General features: G+C 49.0%; 1 protein-coding gene across 4 annotated transcripts in view; it reads left to right on the top strand.

Moving 5' to 3' along the window:
• The window catches only part of IGF1R (insulin like growth factor 1 receptor), a 250,880-nt gene that overhangs the window by 135,494 nt on the left and 87,764 nt on the right, over window positions 1–27,622 (top strand). Inside the window, exon 1 of one of the 4 annotated variants that reach the window (XM_089311124.1) lies at window positions 9,841–9,901. The exons of the other annotated variants lie outside the window; for them this stretch is intronic. Within the exon in view, the coding sequence (XP_089167250.1) occupies window positions 9,856–9,901 (46 nt within the window). The 5' untranslated portion in view covers window positions 9,841–9,855. Of the gene's footprint in view, window positions 1–9,840; window positions 9,902–27,622 lie in introns of those variants that run through there. 4 annotated transcript variants of the gene reach the window in all.

Genomic DNA, 27,622 nt, shown 5'->3' with positions numbered 1-27,622 from the left:
GACTCTCAAGTGGCCATTTTTCCCCTCCATGTTTTCATAAAGCCGCTGGGTAGACACCAGATATAATAGCCTTAGAGTTGCTGGATTCAACCCCAGAGGAGACTGATTTGGATTTTGAGGAACACTGAGAGCCAGCGTTCACTCGTTGCCTTTGCCACTGGAGAGGCTGCACCGGGGCTGTGCCGGGAGACCCAGGAGTACCTGGGCAGCCCGCGGTGAGTGCCCGCAGGGGACCCAGCTGTGCTAGAGGGAAGTGCTGCCAATGGGTTCCCAGCTTCCATCCTATTTGCTTAAATTAAGGTCCACATGTTGAGTTCTGTTAATACGGCAAAAACCCACTGCCCTTCCATGGAGTGTAGGTAGAAAAAGGACAGGGGCACCTAGGACTGCCACAGGGTTTGGCATGAGCTCCGTAGAGGAACTGCATACTGACGGACACCAACGCCAACCCAAGTAAATCTCCATTGTGGGGAGTTCGTGATGAGCTAAATGGGGAGGTGGATCGTGGGAGCATTGCTGACCCACAGTGATGGTTCCTGCAGCCATTTGGGGAATTGAACCAGCAGTGAAAGAACTCTCTCTCTCTTCCCCTCTCTTCCTCCCTCCCCCCGCCCCTGTCTGTGACCGTGCCTCTCAAATAAATAAATAAATAAATAAATCTTAAAAGAGAAAAAGATATGAAACCCTGCATATCAAGAATTGCCTTCTTGGGTGAAGCGGGTTAAAGATACAGGAACTCCGCCCATCGCTGTGGCTCCATAACGAGAAAATTACAATGACTTTGGGCACCCAGGCCCAGTGGAGCGGCTGAGCGGTGCACCGTAGATTCAGGTCACCACAGTTGGCGTCTGTTTGCTTTCACTGCCAAAGCCCCAAGCAAAGGCAGAAGCAGATCCCGAATGTTTTGCACACCGTGAGAAGACAGTCTGTGAGACGGTCAGTACACCGGCATCTCCCGTGAGCTTGCGATGGATGGCGCTCAGGGTTGCGGAGTGTTCACCGCACCAGACCTGCGGAGAAGCCAGGCGGCGGCTCTGAAGCACGCGTCAGCTCCTCTGTGCTGCGAGCGCAGGCCGGCGAGGCCCCTTCTACGCCTGGGAAGCATTGCTCTCCGCAGCCTTGTTTACATGGCTTTAGAAGCAAACGTGTGTGCTCCCAGGATGACTTTCGGGGGGCTCCTTAGTGTCTTGCCTTGTGGATCTCCAGTGCATTTCAATTAAAAGAGCCGCAGAGAAGTGAACCAGGAGAAAGACCACGGAGGAGGGGAGAGGAAGCCGCCTTCTGTCTCTGGGTTGGTGAATTTCTGGGCGGTGGGAAGTGCAGAGATGGCTGTTGAACTGAACTTCCTTAATGATAACATGATAGCCGGCAAATACGTACATTGCTGGCTGATGTGCTTCCTTGTATCTCTGGGGAAAAACCAAACTTAAATCCAGACAGGAAGCTCAGTGCTTGATGTTTTTACAAACCGGAGGGTCTGTTTTCCCAGTAGCAGCTGTGAGTGGTCAGTCTTGTCCTTTCGTCCAGCCCGTTTGTTGTTCGGACCTGGAAAAGTAACTGGTAGTACAGCACTCTCTGCACTGAACGCCGATTAATTCTGAAACGGTGTTAAGATAGAAGCTGTAAAAAGAAGACATTTCCGATATGTTTTATTGCAATTTAGAGTCAGTTTGGAGTGTAACAAGAAGTTTAAAAGCTGTCGCCCGCGCGGAATGGTGTGATGTGGATCTTAGCGCACACGAACTCTCCTCTGGAAGAACTGGGGTCAGGGAAGAGTCGGCCCAATGGAGTTGGTGAAGAGTGAGGAGGGGAGATGTGCCCCCTCTCCTGCAGAGGCGAGAGGCTGGGCCTCTGAAAGCTGCTCTTTGTGCTGGGCTGGGCTGGGCCCCTGGCACACGGGGCACAATCATGCTATTGTCTGTTTGGGGAAAGCTATGGCATCCTATTGCAATTATTTGTGGAAGAAAATATTTGATGTTTTTGGAAGAGGTTGGCTGTGGGGAGGGGAGTGAGAGAGGGAAGGAGACTGGGGTTACCTCTCGTTCCCACCTCTCAGAGTGTAGGGTGGAGCCCATGTGGGCCACAGTACTGGAGCCTGCGAGGCTGTGTGTTGGAGCATCCTTGGCAGAGAAATTCGAAGCGTTGCCACCACTGGGTCCATAATGGAGGAGGAGGGAGCTTCACGCTGTGTGGGGCAGCCATCCCGCTCCGGTACTTGTGGGTACATTTGCAGTGCCATTGCCACACTCTGCTTGCACCCTGGCTGAGCTCTGGGCCTGTTATCTTGATTCTGAACGAATTATCTATGGAAGTGGTAGAACGCGTGCAGCTCCTCTCTCCCGTTGGTGTGTACGTCTGAGGCCACGTGCCCTCCCATGCTGGAGCTCTGGACTCTTCCAAAGCCAACAGCCTGGCCTGCTTCCTGCCAGGCACTCCGGGATCTGCTGAGTGTGACCCCCCAACCCTACCTGTCCTGCTCCTTCCACTTCAGATCTTTGCTTGTAGAATATTTTTTAAGATGTGTTTATTTATTTGAAATAGTTACAGAGAGAGAGAGAGAGAGAGAGAGAGAGAGATCTTTTATTCGCTGGTTCACTCCCCAAATAGCCACAACAGCCTGAACTAGGCCAGGCGGAAGCCAGGAGCTTCATCTGGGTCTTCCATGTGGGTGGCAGGGGCTTGGGCCATGTTCCGCTGCCTTTCCCAGGCCATGAGCAGGGAGCTGGATGGGAAGTGGAGCAGCCAGGACATGGATGCTGGCATCGCAGGCTGTGGCTTTACCCACGCAGCTACAACACAGGCCCCCAGAACTCCCTTTTCAAAGATCGGAGTTGGGTCCTTGCAGAGTGGCCTGTTAAGTCTCACGGCCGTGACCCAGGCCTGTCCTTACCTGCTCTCTGGCGGCCAAGAGCGGACAGCAGGCATCTGCATAGTGATTTTCCCCGGGGCCCATCTGTCCACGTAACTTTGAGACTTGTTGCTCCCTGGGGTGAAGGATTAGGAGTAACTACTCACTGTGGATGTTGCGGTTAATTACTCCCTCCCTTCCCGCACGATCCCGGCGGAATCTGGGACTGGCACAAACATGACAGCTGTCTGTGGGGAGTTGGGGGGCGGGGATGAGCCTGGGGTATGGTGCATTCCCACGGCCTCACAGCTCTTGAAAGATCACAGGCTCAGAGGGTGCTTGGAAATGCTCCGTTTAACTCCGGGTCTGGCGGGGGCAGGTGCGTACACTCCCTGCTGAAGCTAACAAATGCTGAGCATCCCGGGGAGTCCTGTCCTGCTGTAGCAGGCACAAGACTTTTTCACTCTCCCCCAGGCAGGGGTGCAAGCTAGTGGTGGGCACCCAGGAAGAAATGCAAGCCAGGGCAGTGCCATCACAGCACAGGTGGCATGGGCTTGTTCACGGGCTCAGGCTGCCTGACGCCCGTCACTCAGAGGCAGCTCTGAGAATCATTGAGGGGTCAGACCTGGAAAGTTCAGAGCAGAACAGAAGCAGCAGGCTGGGCACAGGCTGAGGGCCAGTGCGGCCGGACGCTGGCAGAGAAGGGAGGCTGTCAGCTCTGGCTGCCGTAACAAAGTGCATGGTGTGCTCTGGGTGCTGCCAACAGAAGACGTTGATTTTCTCGTAGTTCGGCAGGGTGAGGGAGGCAGCAGGGTCGATGCCGGGGGGGGGGCCTCTCTCCCTAGGTACCTTTCTGCTGTGTACTCTGCTGTCTCTCTTCACAAGGACACCAACTCTCTGGTGTCAGGGCCTCATCCTTGTGACCTCATTGAACCTGATGTCACCTCCTCCAAGGGCCCCCCTCTAAAAGTCACATGAGGGGTGAGGGGGGCACAATCCATTCTGCAACACTGTTTTAAGATGGGTCAGCACAGCGGGCGCTGTGGTGTAATGGGTAAAGCCGCCGCCTGCAGTGCCGACATCCTATATGGGTACCAATTCAAGTCCCGGCTGCTCCACTTCCAATCCAGCTCTCTAGTGTGGCCTGGGAAAGCAGTAGAAGATGGCCCAAGTCCTTGGGCCCCTGCAACCATGTGGGAAACCTGGAAGAAGCTCCTGGCTTTGGGTCAGCATAGCTCCGGCTGTTGCAGCCAACTTGGGAGTGTACCAGCGGATCAAAGACCTCTCTCCCTCTCTGCCTCTCCTCCTCTCTCTGTGTAACTCTGACTTTCAAATAAATAAATAAATCTTAAAAAAAATAAAAAGAAGGAAAAGATGGGTCAGTGCAGTAGGCAGGGACTGGAGCAGGGAGGGCTTAGCGGCCGCCCCAAGGGTGAGGATTCACTAGATGGGCAGGAGAAAGGCAGCGGTGGGAGAAGCACGCAGTGGCACGCTCTGTTTCCATCTACAGCAGTTACTCTAGCTGCTGCGTGGAGTGTGCACTCCGTGGTAAGGGGAGGGACCGGTCCAGAAGTGGTTAGAGGATGCTGGTGGCTTGAACCAGTGTTGGACTTCTTGACATTGGTGTTTTTATTTTTAATACAATGTTGATTTTCATGTTTTTATTTGAAAGGAGGGGTGAGAGAGAGAGAGAGAGAGAGGTGTCTCCGATGCACTGGTTCTCTCCCCAGATGCTCACAACAGTTGAGATTGGGACAGACCACCGGCAGGAGCCAGGCACGCAATCCAGGTATCCTGCTTGGGTGGCAGGGACCTGGGTACCTGAGCTGTAACCTGCTGCCTCCCAGGGTGCACATTAGCAGGAAGCAGAAATCGGAAGTGGAGCTGAGACTTGAACCAGGTGCTCCAGTATGAGATATGAGTGTCTCAGCAGCTGTGCAGAGAGCCACCCGACCTGTACTGCTCGGGATTTAGGTTGGATAATTCTTCATGGAGGCACTGTTCGGTTCACCTGCACCCCCAGTCCCTACACTGTGGGTGCCAGTAGCCCTCCCATCGCTGAGCTGGGACGAGCTTTGTTCGGGAGGTGTACCGTGGCCGTGGCCGTGGAGCAGGAGTTTTGGCTTGGATCTTTGAAGTCGGAAAGGCCTCTCGTGAGACGTGCACTGGGAGAGTGAGGGCTGCGGACAGCCTGGGCGTGGAAAGCAGTCTTTGGGACTCATCTGGCCTGAGCTGCCTTCCTAGAACGGATGGGATCCTCTCAGGTTTCAGAGCTGGTGGCCTCAGGACCCCTTTAGGCTGGTAAACGTCTCACCGTGGTAGGTGTGTTTGTGGCCTGACTTAAGTGTTGAAACCTGATCACCGAGGTCTGGCGTGAGGAGGCGGGGCCTCAGGGCATTGATTAGGTTGTGAGGGTGCAGCCCACATGATTGATTGGCTCAATTGTCCAGCCTTGTCCCTCCCCTCATCTGAGGCCACAGCTGGACTGTCCATCTGTCAGCCACAAAGCGAGGCCCTCGCGTGACACTGAGTCTGCCAGCAGCTCGATCCTGGGCTCCCCGGACCAGATCTGTCAAAAAGCTGCTCAGTGGATGGTGTTTTGTCCCAGTGCCCTGAGCTAAGACAAACCCCATTATAGCCATTGATGTCTGCCATATGAGAACTAAAGCATAATCATTCTACAGAGATGTGTTTATTCATTTTAGGACAATAAACCTATCACCTGTTAACATAGTTTAGCTGGGGAAAAAGAATACTATAGCGTGCCCTTGCCACCCCTCAGATGTGTGGGTAGACAGCAGCCTGTTTATTGTGTTTCAAAAATCTCTCTAATACCTGACCTAAGGAGCAGGTGTTTAGCCTGGTGGGTACGATGCCTGCATCCCACACTGGGGGGCCTGGGTCTGACTCCTGGCTCTCACTCCTGATTCCAGCTTCCTGCTAATGTCCACCTGGGAGCCAGAGATGATGGTTCATGCCCTAGAGTTCCAATTACCTGTGTGGGAAATCTGAAAAGCGGTCCTGGCTCCCGCTCTGGCTCCGCCTAGCCCTGACTGTTACAGGCATTTGGGGAATGCCAGTGGATGGGAGCCCTGTCTGTCTCCTTTCTTCTGCCTCTCAAATAAATTCTGGAAGGATTATGGCATAATCGAAGGCAATTAGATTTTCATATCAGCTTTTACCTTCAGTTTGCTGCCAGTGTCACAGTGGTTCTGGAAAACACCACCGCACACTAGAGCACCATTTCTCAGGAGTGCTTTGAAAATCATTTGCTCTCATAGACACCCTGACAGGCTGCAGAACCCCCAGGGGCCCACGGAACACGTTTCGAGAATGGTGCTTCTTGGGATGCCTGTCCCTGCTTTTTATGCTGCTTAGAAGGTGGCCACACACACACACACACACACACACTCACTGAGTTCCACCTCTGAAGTTAACACTTCAGAGCTGGGCCTGTTCACCTGGGGAACCGCTGCAGCTTCGATTTATGTGTAATTCTCACTTTTCTCTCCAGTTTTCAAGACACTTATACACAGATAATTTCATATCACACAAATCTGCCCCAAATAGCCGAACATCGCAGGAGTATAAGGAGAAATTTTACATGATACGTGAATTACGTGCTAGTGAAGGAGCTGGTCTTTTAAGAAATACAATTTAATACTCTAATAGTCATTTTAAAGGAAATATTTCCAAAGGGCATTTCACATTGTTTTCACTCAAGAGAATCTAATGATGGTAATCCAGCTTTTTCTCAATACCGAGAGTCATCACTGGGAAAGTACTTTCATTCTCTGAGCAGATAATGATACTCTCAGGTGCGTGAGGCAGGGCTTCCCATCTGAGATAATTGAGGCTCCTTTTAAAAAGGAAAAAGATGTCTTTGGTGACCTTCCGTGTCATCATAAATTACTCTCATGGACAGATACTTAAATGCTTGCAACCGTAACACTAGACATCACTTTCTTATGCCTCTACATCTTTTAAAATCATAAGTTATATAAATTTATACATTAAATGCATGCAGAACAAAAAATATTCAAGCCCAAATATTAATGTAATGGCGTGGATATTTTGCGGAAATGGAGTCATTTCCCACATGTGAATAAGCTTACCTGGAAGGTGTGGACACCTTTAGTTAAGCACTGGCTCTCTGGCATTTCAGTGTTTTTGGGTTTTTGGTTTTTCCTTGAAGGAGGAGGGTATTTCAAAAAGTCCATGGGAGGACCGGTGCTGTAGCTCACTTGGCTAATCCTCCACCTTGCAGTGCCGGCATCCTGTATGGACGCTGGTTTCTAGTCCTGGTTGCTCTTCTTCCAGTCCAGCTCTCTGCTGTGGCCAGGGAGGGCAGTGGAGGATGGCCCAAGTGCTTGGGCCCTGCACCCGCATGGGAGACCAGGAGAAGCACCTGGCTTCTGGCTTCAGATCCTGTAGCTCCGGCCATAGTGGCCATTTGGGGGGTGAACCAACGGAAGAAGACCTTTCTCTCTGTCTCTCTCTCTCACTGTCTAACTCTGTCTGTCAAATAAAAAAAAAAGTCCATGGGGAAATAGAATTAAAAGATCAACTTGTTTTGGTGCCAAAAACATTGAAATCCATGGGTAGTATTTTTCCTAATACACTTTTTCCATGGACTTTTGGGAGCTTCCTCATGTTCTAAGGCCTCGGTTTACACAGACGACCACGACAAATCTGGTCTTCATTTGATCCATTCACGTATGCTTCTATGTTGAATGTGCCTTTTCCTTTTGGGATACAACTGCTGGAGTAATGCAGTTTGCTTCCAGTGTGTTTTTTCTTTATAAATGTTCATGCTACAGTCACTTGGCAGCATTAAATTAAAAGAAGGTTAAGTGCATGAACTAGAAGAAAAATAGATCATACTCAACAAAGAAAAACACAATAAAAAAACAGGAGGAGAGTGTTCAAGTCCCCACGACTGTGTTGAGCAGCGTTCAGAGTGAGAGGCACTGCACTGTGCCACGTGGCCTGGGGTCCTGGCTTTTGACAGCCGCTGATGCCTTGTTATAGTTGCCCTTTAAGAAACAAGCAAAAAACCACTTATTTGCTTTGTGCGCTTTTATCATCACTGTCTTCAGCCCTGTTGTCTAGAATTGGCCGCTTCTGGTCTTTGCATTTGGAGCTTAAGTATTTCATCTTGCTGACAGTGTGTCTGCACGTGGATATGGAGTAGGGCGTGGACTACGGCAGAACTACCAGGGCCTGTTTGCTGGGTTTCTGGCTTGTGAGCATTTTGGAAGGGGCCAGATGTGCTCGGCGCTCTGACATGTATCACGTGTTTGTACATCAGGATGACGAAACCAAGGTGGAGGCATGAGATGTGGCTCTTCTTACCTTTGTAGTGATAGGAATGGGGCTGATTTGTTGATGAGCCTGTGCCTCAAGCCACTAACCCGCTCCCGGAAAGACCACATCAGCTTGCTTTGGTGTCTCCAAGGAGCTTCAGGAAACTTGAGGCCGATGAGCCAGACTTGCAGTGTTAAGGGGTGGAAGCGAATTAGTTGTCAGCCCAGCCCACGGAGAGACACACACCTGCACGTACGCATGCACACGCGTGTGTTTACCTTCACAATGCCTCCTCAATGCCAGTGCGACCCCCTTTTCCCTCCACTGGCAGCTATGCCACAAAGAGTTTGTGAAAAGCTAAAATATGTGCAGAGTGTGTTGCCAATATGAGCCACTCTATAAAAGATAAATAATAATTGTCTGGCGAGTCTAGGCAGAGCGAGTCGGGGAGACTACAAGAGGAGAGATGTTGGGCTTTCAGGTAGGTGGAAAATTTTCCTCTCTTTGCAGAGACTGCCACCCTCACGCGGTTACCCAGTGGGTGCTGCTCACAGCCGGGCGCCCTGAGGCCTTATCTTGCTGCCGGCTTGCCAGTCACCTTGTGTGGCGCCCGCCCGTCCCTGGCCCTGCTCGCAGGCCCAGGCTTAGCTCCCAGAGCAGGGAAGTGCAGGAGTGTGGTAATAAAAGCATTTTTTAGGTTTGAGCTGGCTTTATGGGTTTGGTTAAAGTCACTGCAATTCTTAGGGGATAATAAAGCCCCAGCATGACAGAAGTTCCTGTCTTAGAAGATCCCCATGAGAATGACGGAACCCAGCTTAGAATTTAAAATGCACTTGACCCATTGATACTGGAAGCTGGTGTAGTTTCTTGGCAGTGAGTCAGGGGTCTTCTGATTGGCTGGGTTTATCAAGCTAGTCTTTCCATTGTTCCTTCATTCATTTTCTTATGAGGGCTCTCTCTCCTTCAAGTTGAACATGGCAAGTTACTGATGCTTGAACTCTCTGAATTTGGTTTTAATTTCTCAGGTAACTCAGCGTATGGAAGATTGGGGTGGGGGGAGGAAGTCAGAATAAATTGTTTATTTTCCAAATCAGAAAGGGATTGCTTCAACTCCTGGTGGTCGTGTTGCTAAATGTAAAAATAGTACAGTTAGTGAAGAAGATCAAGACTTCTTATTTTGGAGAGAGGCCATACTTGAGTAAATGGGAAAGACTCTCTGTGTTTCGGAAGCGTGGGTGATTTCCACAGGCTTGTAGCATGGTGGGGGCTGTGGTTTCTGTTTCTGAATCTTCCCGCTTGCGAGCAGACGTGGAGGGAGCCTCGGGAAGCCAGTCCAGTTTGAGGGCTCGGCAGCCGCCGTTTGCTCCTCCTCCTGTCCCCCTCCCCGGGCCGTGCAGAAGGCAGAGCCCCATTGTGCTGTGGGTTGAACTTTCACTCCACCACCTCTCCTCGTGTACACTGGGCTCAGCACAAAGCACGCTTGGCACTTCATGACTGCATAAGGCGTGCTTCTTCCTCTTTCTCTTCTCAAGTAACTAGGCCGGGTGAGGTCCCGAAGTCCCTGAAAAGAGGGAAGCCGAAACACAAACACAGTTGAATAATGAAGTGACATCAGTCTGAGCCAATTGGAGCAGTGGCTGTCACGTGCCTGGCAGCCACTTCAAATGCCCACAGCACAAGTGTAATGATTGAAGTCATCGATGCTTTCCCTCCTACCAGACTGCTGGAGAGGATGCATCGTAACAAGTTGGTAGGTTTTCTGCAAACCATTGAGATGCATGCAAAGCTTCGTTTCTGGTTTTGCCTTGCCAACATGGGCTGAGAGATGGGGCTGTGGTTGGGGTTGAGGCCAGTTGAGGCTGGGAGGTCTGCAGGGCTGGTCTCTGAGCCGTGCACTATCTTTCCAGGTATGACCTTGAGCGAATGTTACATTCCCTGCACTTGCCAATGGTAACTTCTTGGTTTCATTATCACAGGGGTTTCTGCTTGTGTTTGTGATTCAAGAGTTAAAACTCCTCCGGAAAATATTTCTCATTCTGGACCACCCCGAATTAAATAAACAAAACAACAACAACAACAGTTACTTGGTTAGCTACTATTTTCAGACATATTTTGAGAGAGAAAGAGACAGATAACCTAGACATCCTAAAACTAAGGAACATTCTTGAAACTGTGTTGGTCTCTTTTCACTCAGTCATTTGTGAATGATTTGGTTCAAGCAGAACTGAAATGAGAATCTTTTTTTTTCTTTAAAAATGTGTTTGCCGTGTAGCAAGTGCTTGGAGTTGGGAAGGTCACCTGGTGTTAGCGGAAGCCATTCTTGGACAGCGAGTTGGCTACAGCTCTTTCCGGGGGGAGAAGACACTTAGGGCTGCCGTTCCCCCAGGTGGATGTGCCTGTGCGTGCCCACTCGGTTTCTCTTCCTTTCCTGTTTCCTGGTGAGCATCCCAGGGCTGGCACAGCTCAGAGGACTTGGAAGAATTTCCCTCTCTGTCTCACTCTTCTTCCCTGTGCCTCTTCCTGTGTGCAGCCTCTTGGTTGGTCGCCCCAGTTTCAGCTTTTCCGTCCTGTGGGACACTCACCTGTTCAGCTGTAATTCACCACAGCTCCTGTTGTCTGGGATGGGAGGCCCTGTTAGACTCCACTGCCCTCCCCCCACCTTGGCCGCTCTTTTGCTGCTCTCCAGGGGAAAGGGACACTGCACTGGTTTCCTGGAGGTTCTGCATTTTGCCGTTGCTCACGCCTTCTTCCACTGGATTCTAATTCTTTCCCATACTGTTGCCCCGACCATCCTTCCCTCGCTAGGATCTATTTTTTTTTTTCAAAGCACTTCATTGTGTGTTGAGTCTGCAGTCACTCTTTAAGTCTTGATCATGCACTGTCTTGTTTTGTAATTTAATTTCACGAACTTGACCTAGCCCGGGAGGCATCTCAGTGGTATCGTATGTTGGTCAGCTCTGACTGTGAGAGTTCGGTGGATACTGGGACCTTTGTGACCCCAGCACTGCTTTTCGTACCTTCCAGGGATGATCCTTTCCATTGCTTGGGAATGTTGTGGGGAGCGTGGTGTGGTCTGTGTGTGTGCAGTGCTTGGGACAGTGTGGGTGACAAGCATGCGTGAAACAGCTGATTGACACTTTGAAATCAGAGACCCCAATATCCTTATGCCAAGTCTGGACACGTGCATATTGTAGGAATTTGATGAATATGCGTTGTGTCTGGTCACCCTGTGCATGCACTGAAATAAACTAAGTATTTTTAAAACCAAGCTGAAGCATTTGAGGGATTTAACTTGCTAAGTGAGGAGACTGAATGATGGAATATGGAAGCTGTATTTTTCCTGCAATTCTGTGCACTGTCCATGTTGCAACTTAGAGATTTTTGGAAAGTAATGTAAAAGTGATTTACCATCATGTAATTGGTTTCCTGAAAGCAAAGAGATATTTATGTGAACTCCAGTGAAAGATGCACCCACTGAAATTTATCGTTAAAGAGCATTTTCAAAGTGTATGGAATGACTAGAGCTAAGTATGTTAAATATTCCAGAGAAAGACATATTTAGCCTATAAATCTACGCTTCCCTTGGAATGTGCTTTCCTTCTCCTCTGCCAGGTGTATAAAGATTTTAAGTTCTTAGGCCTCAGTGGGAGAAAGATTTAAGGTTGCAGAAGCACATTTGTATCTTTTTTAAATTTTCTATTGTTTATCAATGACATCTATAAATGTTTTAGGGAAGTGTTTACTGTAACATTACCCACTTTAGCTCTGTGCAGTCGTCTAGCAACCGAGGTGATAAACACAGAAGGAAGTGCTGTATTTTGTCCCTGACAAATGTATCTCAAAAGGGCCACAGCACCTGGACAGGCAGTGGGATCCTAAGAGTGGCTCCTGGAGGCATTTGCCCCCCTTGGCGTGTGCAGGTCTGAGGAGTTTATAATCTAACTGGCGGGACGACTGCCTAGGATTGGACTCCCTTCGTACCCACAAAGCCCTCTCCTTTAGAAGCAAGAACGTGGGCCGGTGCTGTGGTGGAGCTGGTAAAGCCCCGACTCACAGCGACGGCATCCCATATGGGCGCCAGTTCCCATCCCGGCTGCTCCACTTCCCATCCAGCTCTCTGCTGTGGCCTGGGAAAGCAGTAGAGGATGGGCCAGTCCTTGGGCCCCTGTACCCACGTGGAAGACCGGGAAGAGGCTCCAGGTTCTTGGCTTCCAGTTGGCCCAGCTCCAGCAGTTGCAGCCATTTGGGGAGTGAACCATCAAGTGAAAGACCTTACTCTCTCTCTGTCTCTACCTCTCTCTGTAACTCTGTCTTTCAAATAAATTAATTAATTAAAAAAAAAAAAACACCAAGAATGTAGAGATGGCTTATTTTAAAATGTAGTCTCTCTGCTTCTAAAATTTGAATTTGAGGATGAAGAATAAACCTTCTGTTCAGAGGCTGGCTGGCTAAAAACTTTCACTCCGTGCCCCTGCCTCCCACCTGCCCCTCTCCCCTCCTTCCCCACCCCTGCCCCACCAAATCCAAGAGTGAGTAGGGGACATGACAGTCACGTCTCATGTTGGAGTTTTCACACCCATGCTTAGGGGTTTCCACACAGAGGGCTCTTGCAACACCTGCAGGATCCACTGACAATGTAGCCGCCTCTGACTCTGGAGGAATTCTGCATTGTGCTGTGTGACCTTGTGCACGTGGGACAGGAACGTATGTGTTGAGACCCCTGTTGGGGCTGGTGTTGTGGTGCAGCAGATTAAACTGCCGCCTGCAACATCTGCATCCCATACACAGTGGAGGTTTGGGTCCCAGCTGCTCTGCTTCTGATCCAGTTACCTGCTGAGGTGCCTGGGAAAGCAGCAGCGATGGTCCAAGTACTGGGGCCCTTGCAGCCCACGTGGGAGACCTGAATGGAGTTGCAGGCTCCTGGCTTTAGCCTGGTCCAGGCCCAGCTATTGTGGGCATCTGGGGAGTGTACCAGCAGATGGAAGATTCTCTCTCTCACCCCCATCACTCTGCCATTTGAATAATTCAAATAAATTTTTTTAAAGACTTCTTTCCTACAGGTTGCTTTGTTCCATTTCAGTGATGCTGATGCTGTTATCACTGTTAGGGGAAAGGAGCCAGGACTGGATTTCATTCTAATGCTTAGCAGGGAAGTTCTAGGAAGCTCTCTGATTTGGTAAACCAAGGCAGTTGGAGACAGCAGCGCTGGTGTTAAAGGCCATTATTCCTTTTGTAAATAGCCTCACTTCGCTGATTAAATGTGGCCATCAGAAGGAGAGAATTTCTCATGCTGGTTTTCTGCAGTGGAGAGGAAAGCTTAAGTTAGTGTCTCCTCCCACCCCTGTCCTACCTGCCGGCAGCTGATTGGTTGACTAGAAATGCGAGTTTCCTTATTGGTAGTGAGCCTCCAGATGTTGGGATGGGAGGGGCAATCTGAGAATGAAGCACTGCTGGGAAATATCCCCCAGGACAGCCGGCCCCGAGTCAGTGTGTCTGCTGAGGGCGCCACTCCAGGGCACTTTCAGTGCAGTGAGACTGCCAGGTTGACTGCTTACTTAGAAAGGAGTCAGGGGACCTGCACTGTGGCATAGCGGGCAAAGCCGCTGCCTGCAGCGCCGGCATCCCATATGGACGCCGGTTCGAGACCTGGCTGCCCCACTTCCAATCCAGCTCTCTGCTATGGCCTGGGAAAGCAGTAGAAGATGGACCAAGTCCTTGGGCCCCTGCACCAGCGTAGGTGACTCGGAAGAAGTGCCTGGCTCCTGGCTTTGGATCAGCATGGCTCCAGCTATTGCGGCCATTTGGGGAGTGAATCAGCGGATGGAAGACCTCTCTCTTTCTCTCTCTCTCTCTGCCTGCCTCTCCTTCTCTCTGTATGTAACTCTTTCCTTCCTTTCTTAATATTTACTTGTTTATTTGAATCAATTCCAGTGTCTTCCTGGCACCCCAGATGTAATTGTTTTACATCCAACTTGTGTCCTCAGGAGTAGGGAATGTTGGGAATTCTTTGGTTTGCAGTTAGATCAATTTCAACCTGATGCACCAAGAGCCCCCTTCCCATGTAAGCGCAGAGGGCACCCTGGTCGGGTCTCTGTGACCGCACGCTGGGTGGGGTGGCTGTTGGCAGCAAGTGGGGGCAGGACAAGGTGACAGGACTCCTTTGTGGGTCTGATTTGTTGTCCTCTGGCCACTGGGTTCAGACAGGCCGGTGGAGTGGCCTCTGGAAACCAGGGAAAGAAACGGGGTCATTGAGATGTTTTGAAAAGAGCCCCAGCTTTCTTAAACCCCTCTAATCATGTTCCCATTGATCTTTGATTGCTGTGTGGTCTCTGCGCTTCAGCTTCTTTGCTAAGAAATTAATGCTGTGGGAAGAAATACTTACAGGCATGAAAAGGACCTACTTTAAGGTCCCAAAGTGAGTATCTTTCTAGTACATATTTATCCTTGTATAGTTGCTGTGTGCGTGTCTATTTTGAACTTCTTCATTTTTTTCAATCCCAGGGAATGCCTAAAATGCACTATTGACTGCACCTGCTCATCTTGCCATCTCTGCATTGCAGAATTGCCCGGACCCAGTTCAGTGCCTCAGAATCCTCTATGTGGACTTGGTGCTATTTGAACTACTACTTGAGAACAACTGCTCTCAAGCCCTCAGAAGCACTTAGTTACAATTGTTGGCCTAATTGCACATTATTCTTATTCATTAAAACAAGTCCCTGAGGGCTTCTTAGGGTACTGTTCCGTGTTATTATAAGTCCTTCCAAATAGGAAAACTTCATTAATTTAAAAATAATCTCCAATTCAGACTTTCACTGAAATAAGTCATTTCACCCACAAGTCCAGCTTAAAGAGCTTTTCGCCACATGTGATGCGTTTAGTGAGAGAAGAAGATTTTTGCTAGCTTCAGTATTTCTGTTGCAATCGGTTCTGATGGCCTTTTTACACCTCTGTTGCTTTCTGTGTCTCAGATAAAATGATTGCTAAGTAACTGAGGTGATGGCTTCATAGAATTACTCTCCAAGTTTTTTTCCACAGCCAAAGCTCCTATTACCTTAAAAAAATAACTTGACGGTTTTTCCCTTTATCTTAGCGTTATACAAACATGCAGTTAGGCTTGTGTGGGACACAGATGACAAGCAAGGAGTCTGCTTTTAAGACCTCATTGGCCAGCCGAAGTTGAGTGGTGAGCCACTTCAGAGTGTGGGTCACAGGGGCTGGCATCTGCTGTGCTGCGTTTGATGGAATGGTTTTTAACATTTCTGTTCAGCATTCATGATGCTCTAAATAGGAGCAGGAGAACACAGTAGCTCTTGGATCCCAGTCTGAGGACAGTCTGTGACTCTCAATCTTTTAAATGCCGCAATTACAACCTTGAAAAAAGGGTGGCTCTGACGTGGGTGTTGGTCCGCTCGAGAAATTTTTAACGCACAAATACCAGAGCCCAGGTCATCTCAGCCCAACCACGATTGACCGCTGATGTGTTTTGGTGAAATCTGATGCCCTCACTTTTTTCTGTGTACCTTGTTCTTTATTGGAAAATTATTTAATTATGAAAATAGCGTGAAAACAATATAAAATTGAATTCCAAGGGCAATTCCATATAGTTGCAACTAATCAAATGCCTGTTGGTGTCTACCATAAACCAGCTAGGTTTGGCTTTCTACTATGGAGACAACAGGGCTGGAGTGGCCTGTCCTTTGAGGTCCTTTTGTCCCCTACCTGTCCTGACCTGAAGTGCCTTTCCCCTCCGGACAGCAGACCCAGCGAGCTCAGCTCTTCCCACTTCCTCCTGCTCTGTGGAGGTGGGATTCCTCCGGGAGAGCCATCTCCTGCAAGGCTTTATCTAGGGGCCCACAGAGCGGGATGCCTTCCTGCTTGAGCTTCTTTTTGGCCCTGCCTCTGTGTCCTCTAGATGCCTGCATTGGGAAAACCTCCCTTCATCTGAAATGGGTGTGTGTGAAAAACCAGACACATTGGTTCTTCCAAAGCCAGCCTGCATTCTGGAGCTCCACAGCTGATGGATTGGCCGAAGCTCAACACCTTGAAATCTGTCGCAGAGACCACATTCTGCTAACTCACTTTTACTCAGATGTTCTCTTCTCCACGGGCTGCACCCCAGGATTTCTGCAGGTTTCTGAGTGAACTCTCTGTGTCTACTCCCCCCACCCTCACCTCAACTCCCCCCATCTCCCCGGCCGGCTAAGTGCTGTCTGCGTGGACCCTTGCTCAGCCTGAGAGTAGGTCACTGTCACATGTTCTGGCACCCACAGCCTGCCTCCCGCCCTCCATTAAATCTTCCTGCCCTTGCGCTGGCGTGTGCCACCCACATTCCTGTCTTGGTGGCTCCTTGGGGGAATAGCCTTCACTCTCTTTCCCGCATAGCTAGGTCCCTTTAGACTGCAGAGGATTCTTCCTCTCAGCTTCCAGAATGCACTATGCTTTTGCTTTCTGGATTTGTCCTTGTGCCCAGTTAGGTTCTGTGTGGCCCATGAGACTGTAAACTCCTAGAGAACAGGGCGTGTGTCTCACAACAGTAGATGGTAGACACGCACTGGTACAGGAGTCAGAGGCATCTTGCTCCCTCCCAGTGCCCAGCACCTTCCGGGAGCTCATTACTGATTCAGATGAATGGTTGAGTCAAGGAGGGAGACCAGAGGGAAAAGTTTGTAAAATTTCACATTATTGTGAGGTTATCTCTGGAATATTTAACCTCCTCACAAGCTACGTTGTTTTGAGCTATCACCTGCCCATTTTACTCTGAAAGATGAGGGGCAACCCTTTTGTTGTATGTTGACGTATCTCCATGAATATGAAATAACTATGTAGACCTTGGTTGCCTTTCTTGTGCGCAGTTTTTCTCTGGGAAAGCAAATTTAAGTCAAGGTGGGATGCTCAGTGAAGCTTCAGGCTACCTCCTGTTCCTCTTTTAAGATGCAGTTGATTACTTCATGCTAATGGAGCAATTATTATTCTTCAAACAATATAGTATAATGTACAGCATTTACATTATATTTGGTATTGTAAGTATATGGAGATGATGAGAGTATCCATGAGGATGTGGGTAGGTTCTATGCAAATGCCATGCCATTCTGGATGAGAAACTTGAGCAGATTTTGATACCCGAGGGGTTCCTGGAACTAATTCTCCATGGATACCGAAGGCTGAGTATATTTGAATAAACTGTTGTGGAAGTGAGTGACTTTAGATGCTAATGCCTTCGTGATTTCAAGGGGATGACTTGACAATGGCTCTGTTTTGGAGTGGCTCATGGATAGCTGCTGTCTAAAATTTTCCAGAAACGACACAAGGACTTTTAAGAAGAAAATAAACATGGGGAGGGAGCATACCAGTTCCAGAAGCCCCTCCAGGCCAATTACAAGCTGTTAGGAATAGGTAGTAACACAGACACCCAGGCTTGTGTCACAGAAATCATTAATCATGCATGCTCTTGACAGGGAGATTATTTTCCAGGTTAAAAAAATGAAACTCTTAAAAGCTTAAGCTTTTCTTGTTTGCTTTTTTTTTATTGAAAAGTAATGTAGAGCCAGTAACTTAACCTGTTTTTCATAAATGTGCTCACCAAAGGCAGCCAAAAAAATATTCAAGCTTACGTAGTTGGGGTCCTCAAATGAACTTATGCGTTGGGTGGTGATAACTCTAGTAACTGCTTGAATTATCCTTGTTAAGTAATCGTGTGGTCCCGGAATACGGGGGTTTGATTTATGTGGCCAGATCAGCCTCTGCTGAGTTTTGGAGAAATCACTAAATGTCATCTAATGAAACATTGTGCCCCCTGCCCCTCAGGACTGAGTCCATCCTACCGCCAGGATATGTAGCAGTTTTGTTGTTGCTAGTTATGTTTGTAACTTGAACTTGGGCTAGACTGTGCCTTTTGGGGGTAAGAATTTATAAGCTTTTACCCAGCCTCACCGCAGTGCTGGCATATGGCATGGTCTCCCCAAATGCGTGTCGTAGAAACATCGGAAGGAACTGCTTCCCCTGGCCATGGCAGCTGTTGTCCGTGGCTGGAGGGAAATGCTCTTAAGAGGATGAGACCGTTAAACACTCCAGCTTCGACAGCATAATGTGTATTTTGAATTTTGTGAGTTATCTAGGAGAGGCTCAGATTCTGGTTTTAAAAAAAATCTCTTGTGTTCACACTGAAAGCTGCCTCATTGAACATTTTACTCCACCAGGATTGATACATGGATTTGGACCTGCTGAGACAAATCAAGCCAGAACAACATTGAACTCTGGGGTTATTAGAAATGCCTAAAAACAAAGCACTAACCGAGGTGGGGACCTCCGAGGCCTTACCTCTGCAGACCCAGGTGAGGGCTCTGAAGAGCATTACCCAGCCAGCTGGGCCACAGCAGTTCTGCATGGTGCAGTTGGCTCAAGAGCGTGTTTTGAGCATGGAGATTTAAGTGAGTGCCCTGGTAAGGCACTCTTGTAAACCAGCAGATATAAAACTGGGATAAAAACCAGTCCCTGCCTTCAGCGTGCATACTGTTACTTAGGTTTTAGCTGTTTTCTGTTATCCGCAGTTTAGGCTACGGTGGTGGGAGACCACGGTGCACGGATAGACACCTGCATGCTTGCTGGTGTTTCTAATGGGTGGGGTTGAGCTGTCTTAGGTCTTGTTTTGAGCCAAAAGTATTGTGATCCTTTTTCAGGAGACACACACACACACACACACACACAGATCTGAAGGTTCTACTGAGGTTGTGGGTAGGATACCACCCTTACTCTTACCTGTAAATAACTGGTTGGAAGGACTCCCTGCCTTGACCTCTTAATGAGTCTGACCTTTTTTTCATTCTTCCCTTTTCAAAGAAAGTTGTTGGGGTGGGTGGTGTTGATGGTGGCTTTAAGGAGACATTTCCTGTAGAAAGAATTGCCTCTCTCAGCAGAGGGTGGGCTTCCGGAATTGCCTTGCAGCCTTTTGTCCACCCTGGCCATTGTCCCCAGCAATCCAAGTGAGCCTTTTGCACTGTAGGGAAGCTGCCTTGGAGGCACAGCAGGTCAAAGCGTGGGGAGAGGCTGTAGTCCTGGGCAGCAGGTGGCATTGGCCTGGTCAGTGAAGAAGTACAGAAGACTCAGGAACCAGCACCCCCTGGCAGCCTTGGGTGCAGTGGGGGTCCAGGCCCACTGGATGCAGTTGGGGTCATCTCCTCTGGCCAGTCCCCCAGTCACCTGTGGATCTGCCTCCCGTGACACAAAGCCCTGCGTATTTCAGTCACTTGGAAACCTGTGTGAGGCCACGCGTTTCTACAAAGCCAACTTCTGAGTAAGGAGCGTTTGTTTTGGACTCTGGGCCAGGTACTGAAGTATCTGTCATCCTGGGAGGTTTGCCTCTGGAAGGGCGTGGGGACGGTTCCCTGGGAAGATGGTGTGAAGTGCTTCTGACTTTTAAGGTTCGCAGCCGTGCCCCTTCCCCAGGTGTTGGTGTGACTTCATTATTCGTTCGGTTGTGTTGCATTTTGAATTTCAGCTGCTTGGTGTGTGGTGTGCAAGGTGGTGGAATCCATTAGGGGTGAGAGCCTGCAGAGCTGGAAGCCACAGACGGCAGCTCTGCAGTGGGGCACCCTGCTGCTGGGGGAGCTGAGCTGGTGTGGAGCCTTCCTCTCCCACTCCCCCTCGTTAGCTTTTTATTTTGAAGTAATTTTAGACTTACAAAAAAGTTAGAAAAACAGCACAGAGAGTTCCTGAGATGTCACCCAGCTTTCCCTAATGTTAACATCTTACATAACCATAATCCAATTATCACAACAGAGGAATTAACATTGCCACAATACTGTGAACTACGGATTTGATTTGATGCCACCAGTTTTTCCACTAATGTCCTTTCTCCCGGGGATTTTCGTGGCACTTGTTTGTAGCCACGTAGTGTCTAGCCTCCCCCCACCCCCACCCCACCCCCCAGTTTGTGGCAGTTCCTCTGCCTTGCCTTGTTTGTGACGACCTTGACACGTTGGAAGGGTTCTGCACAGTTGTTTTGTAGCGTGTTCCTCCACCTGTTTCTTATCACTTGACTGAGTTCGTGTGTTTTGGGCAAGGCTCCACAGCACTGACCTTGTGTCCTGCTCCCTGCCTGGTGTCAGAGTGATGTCCCTTACGTATTAGGATGGGGGCGGGGAGGAGGGGTGAGCCATAGTCATCCGATTGAGGTGGATTCTATCCTGTTCCTCCACTGCATGTTGGCTGCTTTTCCTTTGGTTTCTGATCTCTTGGGGTGGGGGTTAGCGTGACACTTGCAGACTGCAGATGTCCTGTCTCTTATCACACTGTTGCTCACTAACCTTGACATCCTTTGGTGGCGCTTACCTGCGACTGCTACTACTTCTGTGCTCTGTTGGCAATATTCTGTCTCCTACGTGTATTCGTTGAATTAAGACCTGTCCCTTCTCGAACCCTCAACAGTCTCTAGGACAGTACTTTTCTCCAGGTAACTCTCTGCGTGGCACAGGTGACCTGTAACGAATAGAGATGCCTTTTAAATGATGCAGGAATGATGGTCTCCTTGACCCCTCGAATGCCTTCTGCCCTGGCACCAAGACTGCAGAATGTCTTGGCCACAGTTCTGCCTTGCAGCCGTTGGAGTGCCAACCCTTGGAAGCGTAGTTGTCATGGCCTAGTCTTTCTGATGCCGAATGCCACAATGACACAGATAGGCATTGTTTACTAGAGTATTGTTGGACTGGTTTTGGCTTCAGTTCTATTGGAAAAAATTTAGATATTCTAGTTTCAACCTTTTTGTCTTCTACCTCTAGTGATATAAGCTATATACCAGGCCCTTGACTCATTCGACTTTCTGTAGTCAGCCATCCCAGTGCTTGTTAGCATCCACATCAGAAGGTTAGAAGATCACTGACTGAAATGAAATCTTCTTTGAAACAGAAGCTAAAGATTAGAAAAGGGGAGGGAGTTGACATTAGTGGCTAGCAGGAATTTCTAAGATGATCTGTGGATTTCGGGTAGCCATGCTCTTTGGACTTAGCACAGATTTCCAATAGTCTGGCTGTCCTGCGAGAAGATGAAAGAGAGAGGTCACCATAAATTGTGCAAAGCGATGATAACGATCTATTATTGATGCATAACTACTAGGGCCATAGGGTCAGAATAGAGTCCTCAGCAGGGATGGTTGCCAAACTCAAGCTATTTAGAAAGATGAAAATTAAAACTCCCTCTGCACCCTGTGTACAGAGCAACGCAAGCTCACCCTGACAGCCCTCTGCTTCTCACTCCAGGTTTTGCAGTTGACAATGCTATGTAGGTATTAAGAACTGTGACCATTCTAGGCCGTTGGAATAGGATGGTTATAGAATGGGAATGGTGCAGGTGCCTAAGTTTGCTTTCTTGGGTTCTCAGCTTGTTTGGAAAGTCGATAACAACCTGCTGCAGTTGGGCAAGGCTCCTCCATGACTGCGTGGAGCAGGTGCCCTGACAGCAATGGTCTGTCTTGCCATGGCTTTCCGGCTCTTCCCGCACTCCAAGGTCTAAGAGTGGTGGGCCAGGCTGATCTGATCCTAGTGTTTCCCCTCATTTCTGTTTACTCATAGATCCCCACGCCCAGAGCATCGCTGCAGAACCTCAGACATCTGGCTGCAGCCCAGGGGCAGGTGCTCAGGCTCCCTTGTCATTGCTGGAGTCTGTCCCGCCCCTCTGCATTCTTCCTGTGACCGCTCACCAGATACTTTAAACCTACAGGAACTTGTTCCCCAGTGTCTGTGGGAGAGATGAGGCTCCTGCATCTTCTGGACAGGATTCAGGTATCTCAGTCTCCACTCAGTGCCAGCTCTTGCCAAAGGCAGGAAGGCTGGAGGAGGAGTGGAGAAGGCACTGGGCTGCGCAACAAGCACAGGCTGTGGCTTGTTGGACATGCTTACACATGCTTACACATGCTTACACTCCGTCGGAGGTTACAGTTAGGTGACGATAGCTGGCATTTATGCAGCAACTGCTATATGCCAGATGTATGTATACTTGACTCAGTCTTCATGTAGACACAGTTGTCTTCCCTGCTTTGGAGGAGAGGAAACTGAGGCACAAGAAAGATGGTATAATTTGGTCAAGGAAGCACAGTCAATCAATGACAGACCTGGGATTTGAACCCAGAGTCGGTGTTCTTAGACCTTACTCTTTCTTTTTTTTTTCCTCCAAATAAATCATTTATTTAATGCGTACCAACTTCATAAGTACAACTTTAGGAATATAGTGATCCTTCCCACCATATCTGCCCCCTCCCCCACTCCCACCACACCTTCCCCTCCCTCTTCCATTCCCAGTCCCATTCTCCATTAAGAAAAAAACCAAAAAACAAAAACCTTCTCGTTAGTCAAGACAAGAGCTGTTCAAGTCATGGCTTCTCAAAGTGTCGATTTCACTTCTACAGATTTCCTTCTAGTAGACCATACTCCACGCACACATGCACACACGCACACATGCACACACGTACACAAGCACACATGCACACACACACATACACATGCACATGCACACACACAAGCACACATGCACACAAGTACACAAGCACATGCACAAGCACACATGCACACACACAAGCACACACGTACACATGCACACACAAGCACACACACAAGCACACATGCACACACGTGCACATGCACACACAAACACATGCACACACACAAGCACACATGCACACAAGTACACAAGCACACACAAGTACACATGCACACACACACAAGCACACACACAAGCACACATGCACACACACAAGCACACACGCACACACAAGCACACATGCACACAAGCACACATGCACACGCGCACACACGTACACACACACATGCACACAAGCACACAAGCACACACACACATGCACACAAGCACACTTGCACACAAGCACACACGTACACAAGCACACATGCTCACACACACAAGCACACATGCTCACAAGCACACACACACAAGCACACAAGCACACATGCACACAAGCACACATGCATCTAACAGGAGAGTGCAGGCCGCTGGAAGCAGCAGCTCAGCCCTGTGTGCCTGAGACATGAAGACGCTAGCTTCAGATGCCACGCACACTTTGGATTTCCTGTTCACTTTGGGCAGAAGAGGGGGAAGAAATGTTCGGTGAGACAGTAAGCCTTTCCTTATTACGAGATTGTCTTCGTCTTCCGTGTAGATGTCGCGGCAGGGTGGTAGAAGTGGCAGCTGTACTTGAGATGCAGCAGCCCCTGATTCTGCTTTGTCCCTGGCTGAGAACCCACAGCTTCATCCGTTCATTACATGGCCCCTGTAAGCCAGCCCTGAGGTGCCCAGAGCCGGGAGCGGCATCCGGGCCATTGCTGTAGATGCAGCTGTACACAGAATGGAGCCGTGCTCTCACCACTCCTCCTTGGCCAGGGCATCCGGATGATGGAGGTTTGGTCAAGTGGCCCCTGCATCTTCATTTCATTGGAATAAAATTAACTTGCCTTCTATTGTTTAGTCTGAGATCTTAAGAAAACTTAGAGTTTAGTTCAGGCTTTTTGTCACGTTATCTTGAAGTTACTATTTTGTCAAGCCACTTCTGCAAACTTAGTTATTCCACCAAACTTTGATACAGGCCCCGTGATTGAGTATTGCCTACACAAATCACTCTCCTTGCGATTGTATTTGTTTGAGAGGCAGAGAGTGACAGAGACATAGAGTGCTCTGCATCTGCTGGTTCACCCCTAAACACCTGCAGTGGGCAGGCTTGGGGCCAACGCAGGGAACTGGGAATGCAATCCCAGTGTCTCGGGTGGATGGTAGGAACCCAGTCACCGAGCCGTCCCCACTGCCTCACAGGGTCTGCATTGGCAGTAGCCGGGGTCAGGACTGGAGCCAGGTGCTCTGATGATGAGAGATGTGAACGTCGCAGCCAGCATCTTAAGTGTGAGGCCAGGTGTCTCCACCTTGTACTTGTAATGGGGGTTTCCATCCTTTTCTGTCCTTCCCAGGCATTACTGCTCACAGTGTGGGGCAGTTGGGCACTCCAGCAGGCTGTGTACAGTGAGCCCAGAGCACACGCTGCGAGAGCCCTGTGATGGAGGGCTCTGGAGACACAGACACTGTGTTCTGTTATCAGCCCTGACTGCCTACAAATCTCACTTCCTGGCGGTATCAAACAATAAACTTTATGTGGTGTCTGGTTTCTCCTGGAATTATCTAATCCAGGGGGGGAAAGCAAGTAGTAACTTTTAGGAAAAAGGGAAGATGGGGGAAGAATGTGTACCCGAGGCATCACTTTACCACTGAGTTGTTTTTGCAAGTGTGTTGGAAAGCCCCCTTGCTGCCATCACAATGAGGTTACCCGGTGTGCTCCTATGGGTGACCGAGAAAACGGTTTCCTGTGGTTGATAGGAACTGGCCAGCCAGAACCGTGTGTTAGGAAGTGCTGCCTCCACTGAGATGAGCCCGCCTGTCCATATCTAAATCTACATCATCTATGTCTCTATCTACATCTATCTCTTTCTGCAGCTATGTCATCTTTCTGTGTCTATCAGTCCATCTGTATCTGTGTCTTTATCAATATCTCTGTCTACCTGTCTTACGTCTGTCTACGAATCTGTCATCTTTCTCTGTCACTCTATATATGCCCATCTATCCATATGCCTACCTATCTGCAGTCGCTCTGTCTTGTCTACTTGTGTCTGTCTGTCTTAGCATTTGAGAGTTTATGACAGCCTAACCGATGCTTGACCTCTGTCCTCTTGGCTTTGCAGACCCCACCCCACTCCACCCCCAACCTAGTCCTGTGTTTGTCCTGCCAGCAAGGACAGGGAGTTGGAGTCAGGAGGTCCTGACTGTGACTCTGCCTGTGTTTGGCAAATACTCTGCACACAGAACACCTTCAAAAGACAGAAACAGCGCATGGAAACATTTGCAAAATGCATTTGAACAGCAAGCTGCCTCCCCATGAACGGGAGCACGTGTCCCTCTTTCTTCATTCCGGTCACGTGCTGCACGGGCAGGCATCGAGGGAGCGTCTCTCCCTTGGCACCAAGCGGACTCCCCTCCCCTGCGTCTGTACATTTAGAAAGTTCATCTGCTCTTTGGAAAGTTCTGGAAAAGGGGCTTCTACACTGTTGGCTTCCTGAGAACTGTTGTCTTTCTGGCTTCCTGGAAAGCGATGGCTCCTGGCATCCATCAGTTTATTCTTGATAAACTCCTTGCCGTGACTCCTTTAGAAGCAGTTTTCTGCGTGCTTTGTTTTGTTGTTCCCTGAAGAGAGGAGTAGCACTCTGACTACCAAGTTCTCTGATAGAATAACAACTGAGACTGTGTCTTTGGAAAATTCCACGCCAGCCCCTCGCGTCTCCCTGGAGAGGAGCAGAAACAGGTGATGCACTTTCCTGGCGAGCTTGGTACCTGCCCTGTTTACGCCATCCAAGAAGCCCCGCCGCACACCTTGCTGCTGCTTGTTAAGGCTTCAGTGAGGAAGGAGCTTCCGTCCCAGAACCGGAGGTGGCTCTGGGGGCAAGAGAAAAACAATCCATTGTCCTGTGGAGGTCTGGGCTGTGCTCAACAAGAGGGTCATTGTGCGCAGTTTAGGGGACCGGGGGATGTTTATGAAAACAAACTTTGGAGCCGGGGACAGCGAAAGCCTTTGTTTACCTGGTGCTCCAAGCGTAAGGTACTCATTTTCCCTGGAGAGTAATGCGGTGCAGGGCTGTAGTTAGGAAAGGTTGCTGTAATTGATGTGCTAATCTTGGTTTGAGGTTTCTCTCCCCCCATTTTAGGACAGTCGTGCCATTATTTTTTTTCCGAAGCCAAAATCAGAACCATCAGTCGAAGGCCGAATCAGGCCCCGGGAAACGCTGTCTACTGGCACAGTTGGTCGAAGACTGTCATACTTGAGGCCAGTGTATGCCTGTGTGTGTGTGTGTGTGTGTGTGTGTGTGTGTGGCGTGTTAAAGAGCAGTGTTGACACAGACTCTCAGATAATACTACAGAGTCACTGTCACGAAGTGCCATGGGACAGATGCACGCGTTGCACCGTGAGCCTGGATTCTCCAGGTGAGAATGTAGCCCCAAAGGGACCTGTTCATGTTGACGGTGCCTGTCTTGGTCTGGGGCGAGCGTTTGTAGGAAGTGTGTTGAGACACAGTTGTGGCCCTCCAGCGCCATGCTGTAAGCACACGCCAGTGATAATATAATGTGACAAATGGAATTCAAAGCTTGCTTTTGATGATCAGATCTAGAATTCAGTTTTGAAATCTGCAGACTGTCTCCTTCACGTACCAAGAAGGTATGTCTTTGGTGTGCCCGCAGTGCTGGGTTACTGTGTCCCTAAGGTTCCTGAAAATGCTCTTACCATCCTTTCATCCTGTAACTGACGGAATTGCCTTCCCAGGGTGTGCTCCTGGTCTCTTCCACCTCTCTTTCCCGCTCCCTGGAAAGCTGGAATACGGGAGTGCGTTGGCAGCAGTGAAATCTCTCTCCATGATAGAAACGGGGTGAATTCACTCACATGGGTGACAGCTGTCCGTCAATCAGCAGTAGGGTGACTGTGCTGAGGCCAGATACTGAGGAAGCACTAGAGATGCGGAAACACATGCCTGAGATCCTTTATGGTTTGTTTTGTTTTTATTTCTCTTTAATTTCTCTCCCATTGGTTTGAGTCTTGCCAAATCTGGGGGAAAGGACGTTTCACGTGTACTGATAGGCAGAGCCTTTCAAATACGGTTAAAAGTAGCCCTCTCTCCGTGCTTGCTTTGCTGTGTGAGAGAGGATGCCCAGCTTTGCTTCCTTCTGAACTTGACCCAGAGGGCGCGCAAAGTCAGAACCCAGAAGTGCGCTGCTGCTTCCGGGTCCCCTGGCCTTCTTCAGAGGGCTTGTTTCTGTGAGGCTGGAGAAGCGGCTCCATCCAGGTCCGGAGCTTCCAGCATCGCAGGGAAGGGAAGCGCCCGTGCTCCCGGGCAGCGACGCAGCAGTGCTCCTGAAATTCCCGTGGACTCCGTGTTTGCCACTTCCTTTTGTTTGTTTGTTTTCAGAGCAGATGGGCTTGTTTGCTTTTTGCTTAAACATTAATCAAAAATCAATTTATGGCTATGTAAGTGGCATTAGATAATTCTCATCCCGAGTACAGTAAATAATATCTATTTGTTCACGTTTGATAAGTCCGGGTGGCGGTGAAATGTAAAATAGAATTACATGAGATATGACATATGGCTATGTGTTTTATAAATTAATGCTTTTATGCATGTGGGAGGAGAAGTAATTTAGCTCACTGACAAAAGGAAAAGGGAAGGAAATTCCAGAGAAAGAACAGGATATCGAGTCCAAATAAACTGGAAGATGAAGAGAATATAATTTATTTTGATCTTTCAAATAAATCATCACAATTTCTATGTTGGTATAAGAACTATAAGAAAAGGATGATTCTAAGGCCTGAACATTTTCATATACTCCAAGGATGCCATAAAGCTCTTCTGATTTAATAACAAAAAACTGTTTGGGGCTGTA

Source organism: Oryctolagus cuniculus, chromosome 12, assembly GCF_051225735.1.
Source record: "Oryctolagus cuniculus isolate XC-2025 breed Fujian yellow rabbit chromosome 12, ASM5122573v1, whole genome shotgun sequence".
Taxonomy (NCBI): domain Eukaryota; kingdom Metazoa; phylum Chordata; class Mammalia; order Lagomorpha; family Leporidae; genus Oryctolagus; species Oryctolagus cuniculus.
Note: the sequence above shows the minus strand (reverse complement) of the source record. Positions and strands in the feature narration are given on the sequence as shown.